General features: G+C 41.9%; 4 protein-coding genes across 5 annotated transcripts; 2 read left to right on the forward strand and 2 right to left on the reverse strand.

Annotated features, from left to right (window-relative positions):
* Window positions 1-155: 155 nt before the first annotated feature.
* znf593 (zinc finger protein 593) lies at window positions 156-1,985 on the reverse strand. Its single transcript, XM_084677238.1, has 4 exons — window positions 1,870-1,985; window positions 1,301-1,531; window positions 1,098-1,160; window positions 156-705 (listed from the first exon to the last, which is right to left on the reverse strand). The coding sequence occupies exons 2-4, from the start codon at window positions 1,498-1,500 to the stop codon at window positions 573-575; spliced, it is 396 nt and encodes a 131-aa protein (XP_084533364.1). The 5' UTR covers window positions 1,501-1,531; window positions 1,870-1,985; the 3' UTR covers window positions 156-572.
* Window positions 1,907-12,541, forward strand: rlf (RLF zinc finger). 2 transcript variants are annotated; one of them, XM_084677227.1, is made up of 8 exons: window positions 1,907-2,024; window positions 3,847-4,001; window positions 4,111-4,192; window positions 4,511-4,646; window positions 4,919-5,121; window positions 6,636-6,772; window positions 7,032-7,173; window positions 7,336-12,541. In XM_084677227.1, exons 2-8 carry the CDS (start codon window positions 3,853-3,855, stop codon window positions 12,019-12,021), a joined length of 5,535 nt encoding a protein of 1,844 aa, XP_084533353.1. In that variant the 5' UTR covers window positions 1,907-2,024; window positions 3,847-3,852; the 3' UTR covers window positions 12,022-12,541. The 2 variants fall into 2 exon arrangements, with proteins under 2 accessions (XP_084533353.1, XP_084533344.1); XM_084677218.1 differs by lacking the exon at window positions 1,907-2,024 and adding an exon at window positions 2,268-2,547.
* A 15-nt stretch (window positions 12,542-12,556) lies between these two features.
* Window positions 12,557-13,654, reverse strand: dynlt1a (dynein light chain Tctex-type 1a). Its single transcript, XM_084677249.1, has 5 exons — window positions 13,556-13,654; window positions 13,383-13,424; window positions 13,132-13,255; window positions 12,973-13,050; window positions 12,557-12,859 (listed from the first exon to the last, which is right to left on the reverse strand). Exons 1-5 carry the CDS (start codon window positions 13,580-13,582, stop codon window positions 12,789-12,791), a joined length of 342 nt encoding a protein of 113 aa, XP_084533375.1. The 5' UTR covers window positions 13,583-13,654; the 3' UTR covers window positions 12,557-12,788.
* A 1,426-nt stretch (window positions 13,655-15,080) lies between these two features.
* Window positions 15,081-19,582, forward strand: zmpste24 (zinc metallopeptidase, STE24 homolog). The gene is made up of 10 exons (XM_084677260.1): window positions 15,081-15,480; window positions 15,746-15,892; window positions 16,053-16,139; window positions 16,261-16,377; window positions 16,541-16,693; window positions 16,780-16,921; window positions 17,146-17,321; window positions 17,581-17,685; window positions 17,842-17,985; window positions 18,105-19,582. The coding sequence occupies exons 1-10, from the start codon at window positions 15,382-15,384 to the stop codon at window positions 18,324-18,326; spliced, it is 1,392 nt and encodes a 463-aa protein (XP_084533386.1). The 5' UTR covers window positions 15,081-15,381; the 3' UTR covers window positions 18,327-19,582.
* Window position 19,583: the final 1 nt, after the last annotated feature.

A 19,583-nucleotide genomic window follows, 5' to 3' on the forward strand; every position in this document is an offset into this window, starting at 1 on the left:
CAATTAAAGCGCCAGTGCTCACATTCTTTCTGTAGTGAGTGACCATAATAATACCTTACATTAAAATGTCAAAACTTGTTTCCCATAGAGAGCATACTATTTTACTATGAACACATTTTCTGACTTTTTGTAGTTATAAAGAAAGACAAAGCTAATTAAATGTAGAACCATTTATTTTGTGTACAGACAAAAACAGCATGAAATGAAGACCTGGTTATGATCTACAAAAGCCGCTCCATCAGCATACAATCCAATCCTGTAACTGGAAATAAACCTACTAAATTTCACCTCAGTTTATTGTACTGGTATGAACAGCACTGTTCTCTCCATACGATTGATCATATGCATAATAATCATCTTCATTTATTTTCATGTAAAGGGGAAGGTCGTCTTCGTAAATAGCATGCAAATTGTCTTGGGCCTGTATGCAAGCCTAAATAATAGGCAGGATCTGTTTGGGCCCAGAATAGCTGGCCACAACACAAAAAAAAAAACTATATATTCGGGATGATTCTTGATGGCTTGAAGTATTAGAGAGGTTCTGTAAAGGCAGTCCGTTTCCAATTTCATCCTCAGTCAGTTTTCATCTCCTCCTCGATTGGCTGTGTCTTTACCTCCATGACTTTGTGGGGCACATACGAGCCCATACCTGCAGCCCTCTCTGCCTCTGCCTGGCTGTAGGGCTCGTCTCTGAGCTTTTTCAGCCTGGATAACAAATGGGGAAGATTGAAGATGTCCAATGACAGTTAATTATAAAAAGCTGGATGGATGGTTCTGGAAATATAAACAAACTATCACATTGATACCACAACATACAGCAAAGCATTCTGCCAACGGATAAATTGACTTCCTAGGTGCATTAGTCCATGTAAATGAGAGAACTCAGCAACAGAGGCTCATGCATGTGTCTGCGAGTGTACTACTCATGGTGTGGTGATCATAGACGTTACAAGTGTCTACCATGGCAGAGAGGATGTCAGTGTACCAGATTCAGGAGAGTGAGTATAAAACAGCCTGGTGACCAACACAGGTCTGTAATGATGTAAGGTTGGATGTCATGTATGAATGTTTAAAAAATAAATTTGATGGAATCTGACCGTCGTTTGTGCACTTTGGTTTTGAAGTGCTCTTTCATGGAATTCAGATCAACAAAATACCGCCTGAGATTATAAAGAGAAAAGGGAATTAGGAGGATATTACATTACAGTAACACACTTTAAAAGTAAGTAAACGTGGAATGGAAAAGTTCAAAAACATCGGGGTTAAGAAGGATATAACAAGTGAAGAAATAAGCACTCACGCGCAATGTAAACAGTAGTTCTGTGCACATCCTGTGACATCGAAGTCCACTGGCTGTTTGAGCAGTTTGCTTGCTGTTTCGGGTTTCATGTCGGAGTGAATTTCATCCAGGTCCTTGGTCCTGCGTTTAGTCTTCCATGTCTTCGCAATGTTCTTCTTTCTGCCATTATTGTGATTCTTTATCTGCTTCGATTTCCCCATGCTAATAGGTGTGGTGAGTTTTCAGGAAAAGCTGGGGAAAATTAACATGTTTGATTCCTCCTAGTTTATAGCATTTCCAAACTGTCAGTCCGTTTAAAGCTACCTTTGTTAATTCTTAACACTTGATCAGGAAGTCAGGGTAAAAGTGGTTTATTTTCTCACGTGAATCAATTTAGTTGTAGACCTATTTTCTTCAATCTAAACTCGTTGTACAGTCAGCCAGCTGCTGGTTCTGGTTGGCTAGACTGGAGTTTACATTAATAAGCTAACCTACAGTGAAGTGTATTGTTGCCATATCTAGCCAATCATTTCGAGGTATACAGACACAAACACTCCTCAACCAACATAATGTTCTAAATGTTTACTCACCTTTAACTTCTCTAGGTGGGCCTTGGCTCTACTAAACGTATTATGTTTTTGCTTGGCTACATTTAACACGTGTTATTAACAGCAAAGCAGCACAAACATTTCCGGGTCAAGATGCAATACCTATTCAGATCAGCAGAGAGTGCCAAAGAACACTGGTAAGGAAAAGTTCTGCGACAGCAAAAACAAAGAAATATTTGGGGTTTCCTTTGTAAATATCACCAGAGTCCTTATTAGACATTCTCTGATATCACCAAATACACAATTTAAAACAATCCCCACATCCTAAACTGTTGAATTTACTTTATAAATATGTATATTTATCACAATTTACCTACACTTGTCTTGTACACGTTACAGATGTAAAAATATTAATAATTGTAGGATGACTAGATACTAACACTACACACGCACACGCACTCACACACCCCAAAAATATCAGTACGTGCGCGTCACATGACACACTAAAAAGCAGCATACGCGCGGTGGCGGAGAGTGAAGATGGCGGAAAGTAATGTCGAACCAGATCCCGACTGGAGTAATCGGCCGTCCGATACTGCCGAGGATACTCTTGTTGCAATGGAAAGCTTGCTGACAACCTTAAGAGCGCTTGAAGCTGAACTCAGACAACGAGAGATTTCAGAAATATCCTCCACCGAATACTGCGACAACTTCTGCCAGGTAGCTTGCATAACCGACAGCTCTGAAATCTTCATTTGGGGAATGTTTTTACACAGCTTTGACTGAGATCGGACTAGCCAGCAAGCTAGAAAACTCAATATGGTCGTAGCAATGCGGACTAGCTATTTAGCTAATTTAGTAGATGATCAACGCGCTAAGCAGTCTAGATTTACAGGAGAATGTGCATGAATATATCACCAGCATCAATGCTCCTGCATCATAATATGCCTAACATACATGCACAGCTGATGCGTGACATGTTTTGTAGTTGTAGTAAGCTAGGCTAGTGGGGCTAGCTAGGTAGTAGCCCACAGTCGCTAGCTAGCAGTAGTAGTGGTGGTTCTGGCTGGATGTGGCCATAAGGTCATGTTTCCTACTTGATTTGCAAAACTGTTTAGAAAACCTATAAGGATTGAGGCACTGTCAATTGCCATATCTAGGGAGATAACTACGGTGTGTTAATTTTAGTAATTTTAGATTGTACTTCATGGTAATTTTAATGTAGCATACATGTGTGGGGAGGGGCGGCATCACGTTTTTGTTTATCTTGCAAGTGCTTGCTGTCTGGAACAAATGTAAATAGGCAAAGTTGTTGTCAATGTATTGGTGATTTGCTAGTGAAGTGAGGTTCTACGCGCTTGTTAAGGGAGGGGGAATACTTATACCAGAAATACCAACCCCTATGATTATGGTTGACATGAGCTCAAGGCACCAAGTTCTCACCTAACAAATGGGCCTTCAGGGGATTAACCTGTGTTTGTGTCACAGTGAGGGGCTGTCATCATTTGGTGCACCTTGCCATTATCTGCTGAAAGGTTTGATCCCCATAGGCCCAATCAGTCGATCCCAACACAGACATGAGTGCAAGCTGGGATCTATCAAGGTTTACAGTGTTAGTTGTCTCTTGGGCTTTGAAGTAGACAGATGTGTTTACCTTAAAGCCGCAATAGGTATAATTTCAAAATAAATTCAAAATATGAGAAACAGCGCCCCCAATAGATGTCTGAACTTATGCGCCTTCCTCCAGCCCAAGTTTGATTGACAGTAGTTTCACAAAATAAGCCAAGGAGAAAAGCTTGCCTGTCTGAAGGTGATTGGTTGGAACAACATTTCTGAAACAGAATTGGCTGGAAAGTAGCGGGGCACTTTGTGGTTCGAGTAGTGCAATTTAGATTTCGATCTTTTATTTTTTCTATACATTGCAACAACCCATTTGTGACTATGGTCACTATAGAATAATTGTCCTGTCATTATTTGTTGTCTGATTGAACTTTTGGATTTGTCTCTCTCTGTAAACAGGCACTGATGAACTATGCTGGAAGCAGGAACTCAGTGGAACACGGTCTTCCTCTCTTGGAGGTCTACTGTCTGTCCATCAACTGTTTTGCTGCTGCCAGACCCCACCTCACAGCAGACTCTGATAACGTGGCCCTCGTTCTGAAAAGACTGGCACTGTAAATAAACACGTATTTAAACGTTTCCAAGAATCTGCTTGTGGTTGGTAATGCATAAATGAGCATGTTATCTTATTTCGTTTCTCTTATGATGTTCTTCTAATTTAAGGAGCTGCTTTGAACTGCTTCTATCTGTGCCTGAAAATGAAATCCCTTATGAGGCTTGGGTACAATTCCACCACTCTGTTCAGGTAAACAAAGGAGTAAAATGGCTGCACTGTAGGTAGTGGAGTAAGGTTTGGGACATTGAAAAAGGTATGAGTACTGCAAGGAGAGTGGTACTAAGAGGGAAAGTATTTGGAGGGGGCTCGGAATTGAGTTAGCAGAAGACAACATTGGAAATGTAATTTGCACATTTTTCTTACATTTAGAAGTAGAGAGTATGCCTCTAAGTTTCTTTTTACTATATAGTGGGTGTTTTGCTTTCAGCATTTTGCAGTTTGTTCCATTATGCTACAACATCTCAAAATGCACACCTGTGACACAGCGCATGTTGTCATGTTTTGCAGATGGCTCATGATGCCTTGCTAGAGTATGGAAGCACAGACCTCCAGGCCTTACTTCAGATCACTGGAGAAGGGGGAGCCTGGAGCAACCCGGTCCTCAATGCCCTGCTCACTGGTCAACACACAAGCACAGAGGAAGGTTGGTTCCCACGATGCACTGCACGTACTACAACATATGAGTACCTCATTGAATAAAGAAGAAGCCAGCAACTGTTTATTTCAAGTAGCACTAACTACTAATTATGGTGGTTATAATATATGCATGTCTCCAATATCCAAAAGATGTTTCAAGGGGCTTACAATATCAGCGGATTGTTTAGAACTGATGCATTACAGCTGTATGCCTTATTTTGGTGTGGTTATGACGCCCCTTACAGCTAATCTTTCACCACTTCCTTTACTTCCCCATAGTGGATGCCTACATCGCCTTAGAGGGGGAGGGCTTCATGGAGATGCGTGTAAAACACCTTGAGAAGATGGGGGAGATAGCCAAAGCAGTAGTTCTGGCCAAAGCCTGTACTGAATGCAGCCACATATCCAACGAAGTCACCTTCAGACAGACCTACGTCTCCCTCCTCTGCCACCTGCTGCCCAATGCTGAGGCCATCGCGGAGGTTTGTCAACCCATGTTGATGATGGGGCTTTATTGGCAGCACTTAACATTAAGGTTACATGAATTACCAAGTAGCTATTTAGCAATACCTATAGTAACCAACCAAATTGCAGTCACATGCTGCAAGGTTTTAACAATCCACTACGGTTTAGCAGTAGTTATTACCCAAGTGAAACTTAGCATGAGGGGATGGGCTTTTCAGAGGTAAGTGGATGTTAACATTGATTTTTGTCTGGGAAACATAACCTTCAACTGTCTCTTTACAACATCCATTTACCCCTTACTCCCCTCCCCTATACGGTGTTGTTGTATGCTTTTTTCGTAATGTTGGATATTTTACTTCAGATGCATTTGGTGCAAAAATAGTCGGAGACGGAAGATCTTTCAAAGTCAAGGTGGCTTGATGGGTTTAATCAGCAATGCTCAGTTGGCACAGGAAGACACAAAAAGCTAATAATTCATAGGATAAAACACATTATATAGTTTTAATGAGGAAAATCCCCCGCCTGCTGTAATACTGTTTCTCAATATTTTCCCATACTTTCTTCAGGGTCAGTCACATGGCCTTCACCTGTATGGCATCCAGCTGCTAACCCTTTGCAACCCCCTATTGTTATGCCCTGGGATTCTGCTGACTTTTAAAAACATTTCTTACTGGGAAGCCTCAACACATAACAGCCCCACAGATAATGCTGCATCACCCTCGGCCCCCCTTACATGTTACGTGTGTTTACGATACTCTTCACTATAACTTCTTACCTGTACCATCAATTAACTTGGCCACCACAGAATTTACTGAGAGTAGCTTAGGACATATTTCTGCTGTTCAGATAACAGCCTAAACCTAGGCCTTTTCTTCCAAACCATTGATTACCCGACATGCCTACCTAGCTGCCCTATAATCAATAAACCACGACAATAACCTAAACTACCCATAATTAATATAATTTAATTACAAAGCAATGTCTACCTACAATGTTTACACTGTAGTTATTGCAATTTAGTTACATTGTAGTTTGACACCTTAAAGGTTTGCCTCTTCATTTATTGTCCTTGTTTTATTTTCTTTAAACTTTGGAGCTAGTACCCCCTTTACGTCCCCCTGCACAAACATCACATGTAAGAATGTCCTTGAGAAAGGCAGATTTGACAGCACTAGTGTTATAGACACTTTGCCCTACATGTGATATCCATCTAGGACCCAGCAATGTTTACATCCCTTGTAGCGGACATTGGTTTTGGGAACTTTGTAACCATACTGCTCTTTGAATTAATTTTGCCCAAATTTAAGAACATCCTGAGCTTCCTGATGTAAAAAATGCAAACAATATCAGGAATAGCCATGTAAATGTACTTTTATTCATGTCTAACTTAATTAACTATGACAAATGTAACGCTATTGTGACATTTGCTAGCTCACATAACTGTTATGTAAATACAAGCTTTTTTGACCCAGGTTTTAGGAGGATACCGTATGCTTATAATTGTTCTTGTGGTGCTCATTTTAAAACCCAGATTTCCAGACTGAACTGTAAGGATGTTCTGGAAATTACCTGTAATCTGGAGACTGAAGGGGAAGAGAACACAGCCTTCATCCTGTGTACCACCTTCCTGACTCAACAGCTTCAGCAGCAAAACCTGTATTGTTCCTGGTGAGTACTGGTCAAAATAAGAACGGGGTATAGTTGTGGCTTTTCTGGATGGAAATGTATGCCGTTAAATCGGCTATATGAATTGCCAAGGCAAAAGTGTTTGAGACAGGTTTGTGCTTGAGCCTGTGCGAGTGCAGGTATCAGCTTGTGCTGTTTCATCAATGTGTCTTTTTAATGTCACTCTGTGTTGCTTAAATATATATTTTGCATTACTTAAGTATTTTAGTGATGTACTGTATGTTTTATCTCTTTTGTGCAGGGAGCTGACACTGTTGTGGAGTAAGCTTCAGAGGAGGATTGATCCGTCTCTGGAGTCTTTGTTGGAGCGCTGCCTGCAGCTAGGGGCCATTGCCAAGACTGTATGCCATCTGCTCTTCCTTGTGAGAATTATACAGACAGAGGTAGTGAAATTACTTCTTGATTTAATTTTTATATGAAATTGTCTTTGTATAAAAGTTTATTTAGTTTTTATATTCTGTGTAGTAGAATTGTAATAATACAATAAAAGCCATTGCTTTTGACAAATCTCAAATTGTTTTTCCTCTTCCCTTTCTTACCTGCAGGCTGAGCAACTGGGCCTGGCTTCTTCTGTGGAGCTCTGTGTGAAAGCTCTCCAGCTTCCCAAGCAGGATGAAGACTCTGAGACAAGGATATCTATCTGCAAGACTGTGTCCTCCCTGCTGCTGGATGACCTGGAGGTGCTTCGTGCCTGCCAGCTCACCGAGTTCCTCCTGAGCCCCTCTCAGACGGCCTTTAGCCTCCTTCAGGAGCTCCACTTGCGTCCAGACCAGAAATACGACCAGGAGAAAGGAGTCATTCCCAACTCCCTGCGCTGTGAACTGTTGCTAGCACTTAAGGCCCACTGGCCCTTTGACCCTGAGTTCTGGGACTGGAATATGCTTAGACATCACTGTATTACTCTGCTCGGGCTTGATCCTGAAGAAGATGTGGATGAGGGTGGGCAGGAGGGGGGTAGTTTGGGGCAGGAGGTTAAAGAGGAGGAAAGGGGAAACCCTGATCATATGAGGGAGTTATGCAATGGACTAAATGACAGTACTGTTAGTCAGGAGGAGGATCAGATAGACAAAAAATCCAAAAACAAGTCAGAGAAGGGGAAGTGTAAGAAATACAAGTTCACCTGTAAGATCTGTGATAAGTCAGTGACTGAAACCCGACTCCTCCACCACTCTAAGAGGCATGTAAACAACAATGTTTACAGCTGCCCCATCTGTCTCGAGACCTTTTCCAGTAGAAAGGACTTTATCCCACACACAAAAGTACACCTCAGAGCACCGGCCAAAAAAAAGAAGAATAAAAAGAAGATCGAAATTGAGAAGCTGATGGATGACGATGATGATGATGATGATGATTCTGACGGCATGGAGCCTGGTGAGATTGCTGTGGACCCCTCCCTCATACTGTACTATCAGTCTACACGTGACCCTGTGGTTCTGGATCACATTCTGGAACAAGCCAAAACCATAAAGCCTGTCGATGAGGAGCATGTCACGTTCAACTATATAAACATCCACTTTGAGCTTCAGAACCGGGATATATACACGTGTCCCGGAACTCACTGCACAAAGACCTTTAAACATTCCAAGTATTTGGGTGTTCATTTGAAATCCGAGCACATTGGGGATGAGAATGTGAAGCACTTCTTTGAGATGAAAAACCGCAGGGTGAAGTGTTCTTTCTGCCGACGTCACTTCATGTCAGCCTACCACTACCGCAAGCATCGACGTGTGCATGCCACTGACCAGCCTTTCTTGTGCGTGGTCACTGGCTGCAACGCTCGATTCGAAACATCCAACGAGTTGGTCTCACACAAACAGAGCCACGGCTTCCAACTCAGCTACCAGTGTGAATTAAAAGGATGCTTACTTACTTTCTGTGACTTGGGCCAGTTATACCACCACGAGGCACAGCATTTCTGTGACGCTGCCTACAGCTGCATCAATCCTGACTGTAAGAAATACTACTTATCTAAAAAGGAGTTCATCAAACACTTGGCGACACACAGCATCACCTTATCAGAGGAGGAGTTTGAGGCTCAGAGGAAAGCAAAAGGGAAGCTTCTGGAACCCGTTATAGAGGAGGTAGCCAGCCCCAAGAAGTCTAACAATATAAAATCAGAACAAGAGGAGATGGTTAATGGTGACGATGTTGCCCCTTCCTCATCGACCAGTAGTGCCTCAATGTCTAAAGAGCCCAAGGGAACTGTGGCATCTGTTGCTGTATGCTTTGATGGGAAAAGGTTCACCTGTGGCTTTGAGAGGTGTGGAATGTCTTTTACAAGAGCCAGAGATGTACAGAGACACCTGAAAGCTGCTCATCCAGAACATCTGAAATCTGAAAACAAGGAGCACAAGAAACATGACAAAGAGAAAGGTGGTTCAAAGACTAAAAGCCTAAACGTCAAACCAGAGCAGAGCACTGAGGAAACTGGTAGAAATGAATTATCGACCTCGCAACAAACTAAAGGGACCAGCCAAGACAGTACATCCCCCTCCCAGGTTACCCACAATGCAACAACCCTTTCAAACCCCAATGTCTCTGGCGACCCGCTTGGAGAAATTATGATTGGTCTAAGCCAGCTGAGCCTGAATCCCTCCAGCCTTAAAAGTTGGTCTTGTGAACCACCCCACTTAACCTCAGTGCCCACTCAACTGTCCCATGACCAGGCTCTTATGATCAAGTCACCATTTGTATTATTGCAGAAGGAAGTTCAGCCGTTATTAGGCGAGAGAGTGAAAGTCACTACAAAGATTGAGCCTTCAGAGCTGCCTTCAGGCTCAGACAGCAGGAGTCCCTTCCTGCTGCAAGCCTGTACTAAACCCTATACCTGTGAAATCAAAGGCTGCAGCTTCCGAAGTGTGACTAGCTACACCTTGTTCCGACACTACATGGCCAAGCATGACATTGTCAAAGAAAAGGCGAAAGGTATGCTCAAGTCGTTGAAATTCAAGCCATTTGTATGCCATATTTGCTCCAGAAGCTTCAGGGAAAAATCTGATTTGAGGACGCATTATGTTCGTGTTCATAAACTCAGTGATGCAGTGTTGGAGGAAATGAGATATTTGTTTAAGAGGCGCGAGGAGATGAAGGCTTCTGAGAACACTGCAAAAGTCAAGACCTCCCTGAAACAAATAAGTGAGTCATTAAAAAAAGACACCCTCAAAATGGGAAAGAAGGAGATGCCAACCTGGCAGCAGAAGTACCAGAAAACAAAAGCTGGCATGTTGAGGAAAGAAAATGGACATGGTAAGTCTGGAGACAAAAATGTTAAAATGAGCCAGACTGTATCTTCTGCACCTGATACATGTGTGAAAGAAAAGGAAGGGGAGGAGATTGAGGAAAAATCAAACAATGAACGCTTGGTAGCCAAACGTAATCTGTGTTATATTCTGACTAAATACAATAAAAGCTTCCACTGTAAGAATAAAGATTGTAAAGCAACCTTCACCAGCCAGGTTGGGCTTTTGCATCATCTGGAAGCAGTACATCGTTACAATCATTCTCAACTTTCTCTTGAAAAAGACCTGATGCGACATAAAAATTCTGATGTCAGGAAGGGGAAAACGCGGATGCAGCCCAGTCCACCTTCAGATGACCCAGAGCCGAGGTTTAGGTGTACATTTAACAACTGTAACGCTTCGTATCATCTCAAAAGCAGTTTGTTACGTCACACAAACCGTGACCATCGTGACTCCCATATTCAATCAAGCCAGCTCATACACTGCAAGTATGACGGTTGTACAAGCGTCTTCACCCATGCCTCCAACCTCAACAAACACATGCTGTTCACACACTGCAATTTCTACGACTCCGTAGTAGTGCGTCTTCAGAGTACTCACAAAAAGGACAAGTCAGTAAGCGGTTGCCAAAAGAAGCTAATAATCACATCATCAAAGCCCCAGACTGACACTCCAATATCGCCCCCACACAGGCAATCTCTGAGGCGCAATAGCAAGTCTGAGGATGACCCTGATTCTCGAACGGATACTGGTGAGGAAGAGGAACCTCAAGATAACAAGACGCCGGCGAACAATAAAAAGCAATTCCAAAAGTTTGACAGATTTGAAGATATGGACTTCCGCTCCCATGAGGAGGCCTTGCAGATGTGCCAAGACCGCTGTCTGCGCGTAGCCTATCCATGTATGGTCCAAGGCTGTGACTCGGTCGTCAAAATAATGAGCAGCATGCGCCGCCACTACCTGACGTGCCACACCATGGCATTATCCGCTTTTGTCACTCATCAAGATAAGCTCTTGTTTACGGCAGAGCAGCTGGAGGAGCTGATACAGAAGAAGTCAGCGCTGTCTTCCCAACCAGACGGAATACGGACACCAAATGGTGTTCTCAAGATGGAGTACCAGTCAGAACCGGAGAACCCTGGGGGTCCGTCCGTACCCATGAGCCTCCACTCGATCAAAATGGAAAGGCTGGATGACCATGATACACTGGGGTTTGCTGAAAAAAACCCTGCGGAGAGGAACGTCCTTGTTGGAGCAGATGACCTCCTGTACGGAGAGCCCAGTGGGCACACAGAGGACACTGCGACTCAGAATGGCCATGCGCAAGACGTGAGATCAAGGCAGCAGGCCTTCAACCCCCCTCCTCCCCCAGCAGATCTTTCACCACCATCTACATTGAGATTCTCTATCGATGAGGGCTTTCTGGAAACGTCTGGCCACAAACCCACCAACAACATCTCTGGGCCCTTGACTGTCCCGCCTGCCCGCCAACCGCTGAAGCGGAAGAACGAGCTCTCTGAGCACTTTCCTTCCCATAAAGAGTCTCAGCCTCTCTGCCCTACTCCACGAACCTTTGACCTGGCCACATACAAGCCAATGGGGTTTGAGTCGTCTTTCCTCAAGTTCATACAGGAGACCACCCAGGACGAGGACATTAGGGTGGGCGGGTCGGCTGGTGTGGCAGCCAAGCGCAAAGACTCCCACAGGCGCGACTGCTCTGTCAAGGAGAACAGTCAGAATGGTCTCACTCATACTCGTAACAGACGCACTCGCTCTGCACCTCTCAAGCCCTTAACCATGAAGGGGGACTACACGTCAGTCCAGAACCTGAGATCCATCTTAGACAAAGCATTGACAGGATGTGGGGACCTGGCCATTAAGCAGTTGCAGTATCTCAGGCCAGTGGTGGTCTTGGAAAGGTCGAAGTTCTCCACTTCTCTGTTGGATATCTTCCCCATCGATTCAAATGATCAGCTACTTCTCGGAAGTTAGTTCAACTGAACACCTTTTAACATCTATAAAGACTTTTTAATTTTGTCCTCGCATAAGACTGCGTTTTGTTTACTTTTCTTCTGAAGAATGTGTTATAATGACTGTTTCTTTGAAGTTGCCAAACTGATCACATTGCGATCATATTAGTATCAGACCTAATACTGGTTTATTACCTGGTAAAATGGCCTGGAATAGATTTTTAACAAGTATTGTTTCCATTTCCTCTGTTAGTGATTAACTGGTAATATTGTATATACCTTGTCACAATACACATTTTGCAAATGTTTAAATATCATTTAGAAAAACTGATGGTGGTGTTTCAACAAAGATTTTTTTGTCAGAAAGTGGATGTACAATAATTAAGCACCTCTTAATCCAAACATAAAGTTGATGAATATGCCGTCTTCAGCTTTGCTTAGTCTCATCAAGATTCCATGTTTTCAATGAAGTGGATGTTGGCAGATATGTATGTATTGCTTTATAATAAAAAAATAAATGTTTGAATAGGCTCTTTCAAAAATATTGATTTGCATGCTTTATTTTTAATGTCTCTGATTTTTGTCCAAAAGTTGAAGCAAGAAGCTATTATGGTATATCCTGAGAACATTTCCATTTTATGCCAACTTGAATTACACTTTACACAACATAACAAAGCTAGACCAAACATTTCACAAATTGATTTATGGTTTAGTTGGTTATGTTTGAACTTTTGCTAACTGAAAGTCTTTCTGAGCAATAACAGTGACAAAAGTTGCCACCTAGATCAGTCACACAGCTAAACCAAAAACATTGACTACACAGAGTGTGGTCTTGTTCTCCCATCTCACTATACAGCTTCCTGATAGAGAGAGGGAGAAAGTAAAGGTTTAACTGCAGGAAATGGTGCAATAAAAAAGTTTGTCTGACAATGATCCATTCTACTTGCATTGGTCTGAGTGGTTTGTTACCCACCGTCCATAGTGCTGTCCCAGAAGCAAGAGCTGGCTGTGTGCAGGCCTGCCCCATTCTTCTGCAGTATGATACAAGTCACTGTGGGACAGAAAACGACAATGCTATGCTAAGATAGCAAGAGAACGTAACATATTTTTTTAACAATAGGGTTTGGATTACCAATGTATTTGAAGGGTTTCCCTAGTTTGGATAGTTGATTCAGACTTGTCTCCACAACACTGGATGTCCATTGGTGGATTCGACTTTGTTGGTAATTATTGTTGCCAATAGTTGTTTCCACTGCCTGTCATCAGAATAACTTTTTCAATATTTTCATGATAAGTCAAATAAGGCTAATACATTTTTTTTTTTTAATTTTCTTCTAAGCGTCCTCGCTACATTTACACAACTTTTTAACAATAAATACTCACGTCTTTTACGATTGTGTTAATGTCGTCTACAACAAATGCGGTCTGAAAAAAAACGGATACACAATCTTGACAAAACGTTCTGCTGTACTCAATCAATGTTACAATTGTTATTACAATTAAATATGAAATTAGAAAGATTGTAATCCTGAAGTCCACAAACGTATGTAGGCTACCTCTTCGCCAGATTGAAACTCGTCCATGGTGCCAATGTCCTATAATGGTTGCTAGGTACCGACAAACAAATATTGGTTTATTATGGAAGACGCCTTTAATGTTCCAATTCATTAAAAATTCATAAGCAGTTCTACTTTGTATACAGCTATAAGTAATTAGCTATAAGTAATTATTTAAATATAGAGCAATAACATAAATAATATGTAAAATGCACACCCATGAATTGGAATGCATTTATTGGTGAATTGTTAAATTTTCATACGACTCTTTCGAATTTGTGTTTCAGATTGACCGTTCATGATTAGTAAAATGTTCTCGTTCAGAAATAACCTCATACCCCTGCATGTAGACCCAATGGAATGTTTTGGGTAGTTGAATAAGAATCGCATAAGCAGAGCGTTCTGAAGGTGTTTGTCGATATTTATGATGTCACAGCTAATATTAAAGAGTTGTAGGCCCATTATTATTTTGGGATTTGTCGTGACAATTAATATAAACTCAAGGATTGTCACAGAGTAGATTCAAGTAGCTATATGTAGCCTAAGACTATTTAAAATGGGCTGGATTCCTGAATCCCAACCCCCAGAGTGGTCACAAATGCGCTCCAAACTCATCTTGGCCACCAACGGCAGCAGCCAAATTAGACAAGTAACATACATGGTGGGCCTTTCCCGTCAGGCCCAGTCTGTCTTCGGTGGGTGGAATTGTGAGACGATCTCTTTCGTGGTCGCCCTGTGCTACCTTTGCTACATCTATTGGGAGAGGATAACGTTTGCTTTAAAGGTAAGAGAGACCAGTGCAACACCTATATGAAGGATCAAATTGATACTGTTATCTGCTTAATTATTTTTGTTTTTTATTATGTGGCTCAAATAAAATGCTCAGTATCTTACCTCCCCATCCTCACTATGTGAGTATGGGTGTGTCATTGGATGTTATATTTTCGCAATGTTATCAGGATGTCCGGTGGTGGCTGACCAAACATCGCACAAAATGGGTGCACTTTGTAGACAAACCAAAGAGGGAGTCTAGAAAGAGACGCCGATGCCCTCTGCTGACAAAGGTCAAGCGCCTGGAGCTGAGAGTCAGATCACTGAGGAGAGTATTGGAGAATCAAGGTGGTTCACATCGGAGACACCAGCCCTGCTGCTCTTCTCACTGCCATTTGCACTTACTCAAGAGCAAGAGACTACAAGGCAGCAGCAGCAGTGCTTCTGAGTGGGAGACATAGGCAAGCAGCTACAAAGACTCCGAGTCACCTTGTCAACAATGATTCAAACACATTTCTTCTAAAATGATCCATAAAGAAAAATCAAACTGACAGAGGCTAAGTTTAGTGGGTTACAATAAGCATCTGAACACGTTCTACACTAATATGGCTTAAACATCCGAGACCAAATCCACATTGCTTCTATATATTTGGGTTGTATCATGTGTATTTTTACTTAATAAAATGTAGCACTTTAGGAGTTGCGAATGCCATGTGCGGCTTCTGAGTCCGGAACTTTAATTATTGCATTCTCTACGTTTATTTCCTGGTGAGCGCATTTGATAGTTGCACCAGAAGCTCGCTTGAATGGCTACCTAGAGCTAATGAGCATGATCTTCACTTTACATAGTTTAGTTTATTTGAAGCCAAACCAAGCAACACTGGGACAGACACACAACATACAAACGTTTAACAAGTACTGAATTATCATCGGATTGGAAAACTGTAACGCACAACCGTAGCTAACTATCGGTGGAGCTAGCTAAGCTATCCAGCAGCCAGTCCACTCGCTCAACATAGCTAGCCAGCTTGCTGGCTAAACGAAGAACAGAAAAAATGTTGCTTGATCTCCCAATTGAAAAGCAGATATTCTATGCTGTACTGGGATTCTCATGGACAGTGTATCTATGGGAGGCGTACCTTGCTTACAGACAGGTAATGTGAGATTATTATAGTTCCGTAGTCTAACTGTCAAGCATAACTAACCAAATCAAACGTTGACTTATTGACAAAGCCTGCTTGCTAGCTGGAAGCTTCTTCGACTGCTACCCTTTCTCACAATTAGTTCGCCAACCATCAATATTGAGAAATGGAAAGTGATTTTGTAAAATAGTTGGCGTAACGTTAAATGTTCATTTTAACATTGCATGTATACGACTTTGTCGAAATGCTCGAGTCAAGAGTTTCTCTTGTCAATCAGCGGAGGATATACAGGTCAACCACACATGTACCCAAGGAGCTGGGGAAGATCATGGACACTGACACCTTTGAGAAGTCCCGCCTTTACCAGCTGGACAAGAGTAACTTTAGCTTCTGGTCAGGACTCTATTCAGAAACGGAGGGCACGGTAAAACATACTAAGAGATTAACTTTCATCCTTTTGGTGACTCATCACCACTTTTCTGCCAACCAATATCCTATACTGACCGATATACTGACAAAGGAGAATCTTTGTAAGAACTGGTCCCTTTGTGATAACATTTCCTCACTGTTTTCTTACATCATAGCTGATCTTACTCCTTGGTGGAATCCCTTTCATGTGGGGAGTAGCTGGGACTGTAACTGCTCGCTTTGGATTGGGCCCCGAGTATGAGGTTAGCATGCCCCTTGAGGATTTTAGAATCATCACATAATGACAATAGATAGACCACTACCACTACATACATGACCATTGGGATTTGTTTGTACTAGTTTGTTGATGTTATTTGGTTGTAGATCTCCCAGTCCCTTGCTTTCCTGACACTGGCCACCCTGTTCAGTGCCTTCACTGGCCTTCCCTGGAGTATCTACAACACTTTTGTCATTGAGGAGAAGCATGGCTTCAACCAGCAGGTGAACAGTCAAAAGTCCATGGGGGTTTCCTTATGCACACATGCGCACACACAAAGAAATATGCACATACAAAAAACTTCTGTTTTTGTATAACTGTTACATAAATTGTTCTTACTTGTGTCTGTCGTCTTCTCTCTGGTGTTCCTATATCTTCTCTCCTCAGACAATTGGGTTCTTTCTAAAAGATGCCGTTAAGAAGTTTATTGTGACCCAATGTATCCTGTTGCCTGTCACTTCACTGCTCCTATACATCATCAAGATAGGCGGAGACTATTTCTTCATCTATGCCTGGCTCTTCACTCTGGGTGTTTCTCTGGTTAGTCCAATCGAGACTAATAATTTGTATTGCTTTTCCATTTGCACATTGCATATTTTGATTATTTCAATTAATCTGTTCCTTAGGTGCTAGTAACCATCTACGCTGACTACATAGCTCCCCTGTTTGACAAGTTTACCCCCTTGCCAGAGGGAGAGTTGAAGACAGATATTGAGACTATGGCTAAGTCCATCAGTTTCCCCCTTACCAAGGTCTATGTAGTTGAAGGTGAGTTTCTCAGTAACTACAGTCTAAGTACAACTTTTCTGTCTGTCCTGACACTTGACATGGATACATCAATGACACAGAAATCATCATTTAGCAGACACTTATCCAAAGCGATGTACAAAAGTGCAATTACTGAAAGTATGATTGGCTGTATGAAATAAGAACACCTGCTGTGTTCTTAGATGAGGTTTAAAAACAAGTTAAATTCCTTTCCATTTCACCAGGTTCCAAACGCTCCTCCCACAGCAACGCCTACTTCTATGGTTTCTTTAAGAACAAACGCATTGTTCTGTTCGACACCCTGCTGGAGGACTACTCCCCCCTCAACAAGGCTGGGGAGCCCCAGCCAGAGCAGACAGAAGTTGGTGATGCAGCCACTGAGGCCAAAGCCAAGCCTAAGGTCAGATATACCCCCATACAAGGGAGATGTAGTGACTCATGACAGTAGTCATGACAACACAGTGAGCATCAAAACTCCTTGGAAAATAAAATGACTTGGCTGCAGTTTTCTACAAAAGTGCCTAAAAGAACCCGGAGAGTTCATTGAAGGGTTCTGCTGGGAATCATTGACACACCTCTTGGGGAGAACTCGTAGGGACTAAACACTCCCAGTGAGCATGGTACAATAACCAACAGTTAATGTGTCTGACTCTTTCCAGAATAAGAAGCAAGGCTGTAACAACCCAGAGATCCTGGCGGTTCTGGGCCATGAGCTTGGCCACTGGAAGCTGGGCCACACTGTGAAAAACATTGTCATCAGCCAGGTGCATTTTACAAAATTTAAACTGTTTAGTTCTACACTATTGATTTACATACTATTATTACAGAATTGTTACAGAATTACATTAAATAATAATATATAGACATCAAATTACAGTATACACATGATATGATAATAATCCTTTCTTTTGTACTTCTAGATGAACTCCTTCCTGTGCTTCTTCCTTTTTGCTGTTATGATTGGCCGGAAAGAGCTGTTCCTAGCATTTGGTTTCTATGACAACCAGCCCACATTGATTGGGTTGATGATCATCTTCCAATTCATCTTTTCTCCATACAATGAGGTGACTATTTCATAAATAATGCCTTGACATCTCTGACTGTAACCTTAAAAAAAGGTTGGTTATTGTTGTTTTGTTAGTGGTAGACTTCAGTTTTTTTTTCCTCACTCTCTTCCCTCCAGCTCCTCTCCTTCTGTCTCACGGTGCTGAGTCGCCGGTTCGAGTTCCAGGCAGATGCCTTTGCACGGGCAATGGGCAAGGCCTCTGAGCTTTACTCTGCCCTTATCAAGCTGAACAAAGACAACCTAGGCTTTCCTGTGGCTGACTGGCTGTTCTCCATGTGGCACTACTCTCACCCTCCTCTCCTGGAGAGGCTCAGAGCCCTGGGGATCAAGCAGGACTGATGGGGTCAAAGGGGGGACGCACAACCACCAGCTCTCCCCAAGGGTCTCCGGAGGTCATTACACGCCCTCTGATCTACTGCTCTTTCTCTCTCTTTCTCAATCTCTCTCTGTACCTCTGGACCCCCCCCCCCCCCCCCCAGTCTATTTTTTGTTTTTATTTTGGATTCAAGCTCACGTTATTTTCCATACAGTTTCGATTGTTTTTATTCTTCTTTATTTTAACTACTTGTAAAAAAACATTAATTTGCACAAGCACCCTCAGATGAGCGTGAGATAGGGAAACTGCTGTGCACATACACACACATATTTCGGGAGCTGAAATTGCTGTTGCGATTACAGGTTACTATTTGCAAGGGTTGCTCATTATATTTTGTCTATGTTTTTATTCAATTTTAGTTGATTAAGAACAATTTGTTACTTAATCATTCCAAAAATACTCCTAAAACTTCTAAACGTGCATGGAAAGAGTAACTCCATTGCTCTTCTTATCAGCACTATCATGTTGAAAGGATTTAAAGACGTCAGTCATAGACTAAAAGTCCACCCCTGAACATCAAGAGTATGTGTGCACAGTAATATAACCCACAGTAAATTTACTATTTAATAAGTAAGCACAGGTATATCATCCAGTAAACCAATTCCATTTGACTGGTGTAATTGTTTTGTGGTTGAATAGTGGGAAATTCAAAAAGGTTTGCCTTTTTCCATATTCACTCATAACTGCATTTCAGATGGATCATTACTGATCATCATAATAAGATTTGAGTGCCTGTGTTCTCTGATTCTGCACGGTTAGCTGATAACATGAGAATGAAAATCTCTGTATAAAAAGTAACTAGCTGATAGGAAGTGCATAAAGGAATGATAAGTTTAGATTTTCAAATGTTAAGATATTCAGACGTAGAGCTGTCAATTCTTTTTATTTTTTTTATTTTTTACAAAACCTCTTTTTATGCATTTGTTTGTAAACAAAAATGTGACCATTACCTGTAAATAATTTATTTTATGAATCTGCATTTAATGGTAAATGGACTGGATAAAAAGTTTATGCAAACTTTTGGCATATCTGAATGTGGTTTGGATACTTATTAATATGTTATGCTTAGTTTTTTTTGCCTGTGTGTGTGCAAGGTGTGATTTAATGTGGAGACGCAAAGGTCCTTGGGCACCTCACATCAAGTGACTCAGTGTTTGGTTTGATACTGAGGGAGAAACTGACTTTTCTTGTGGAATTGTGAATAAAATCCCTTAAAGCAC

The sequence above is a fragment of the Hypomesus nipponensis genome, chromosome 3, assembly GCF_054491055.1.
Source record: "Hypomesus nipponensis isolate SF chromosome 3, ASM5449105v1, whole genome shotgun sequence".
Lineage (NCBI taxonomy): Eukaryota > Metazoa > Chordata > Actinopteri > Osmeriformes > Osmeridae > Hypomesus > Hypomesus nipponensis.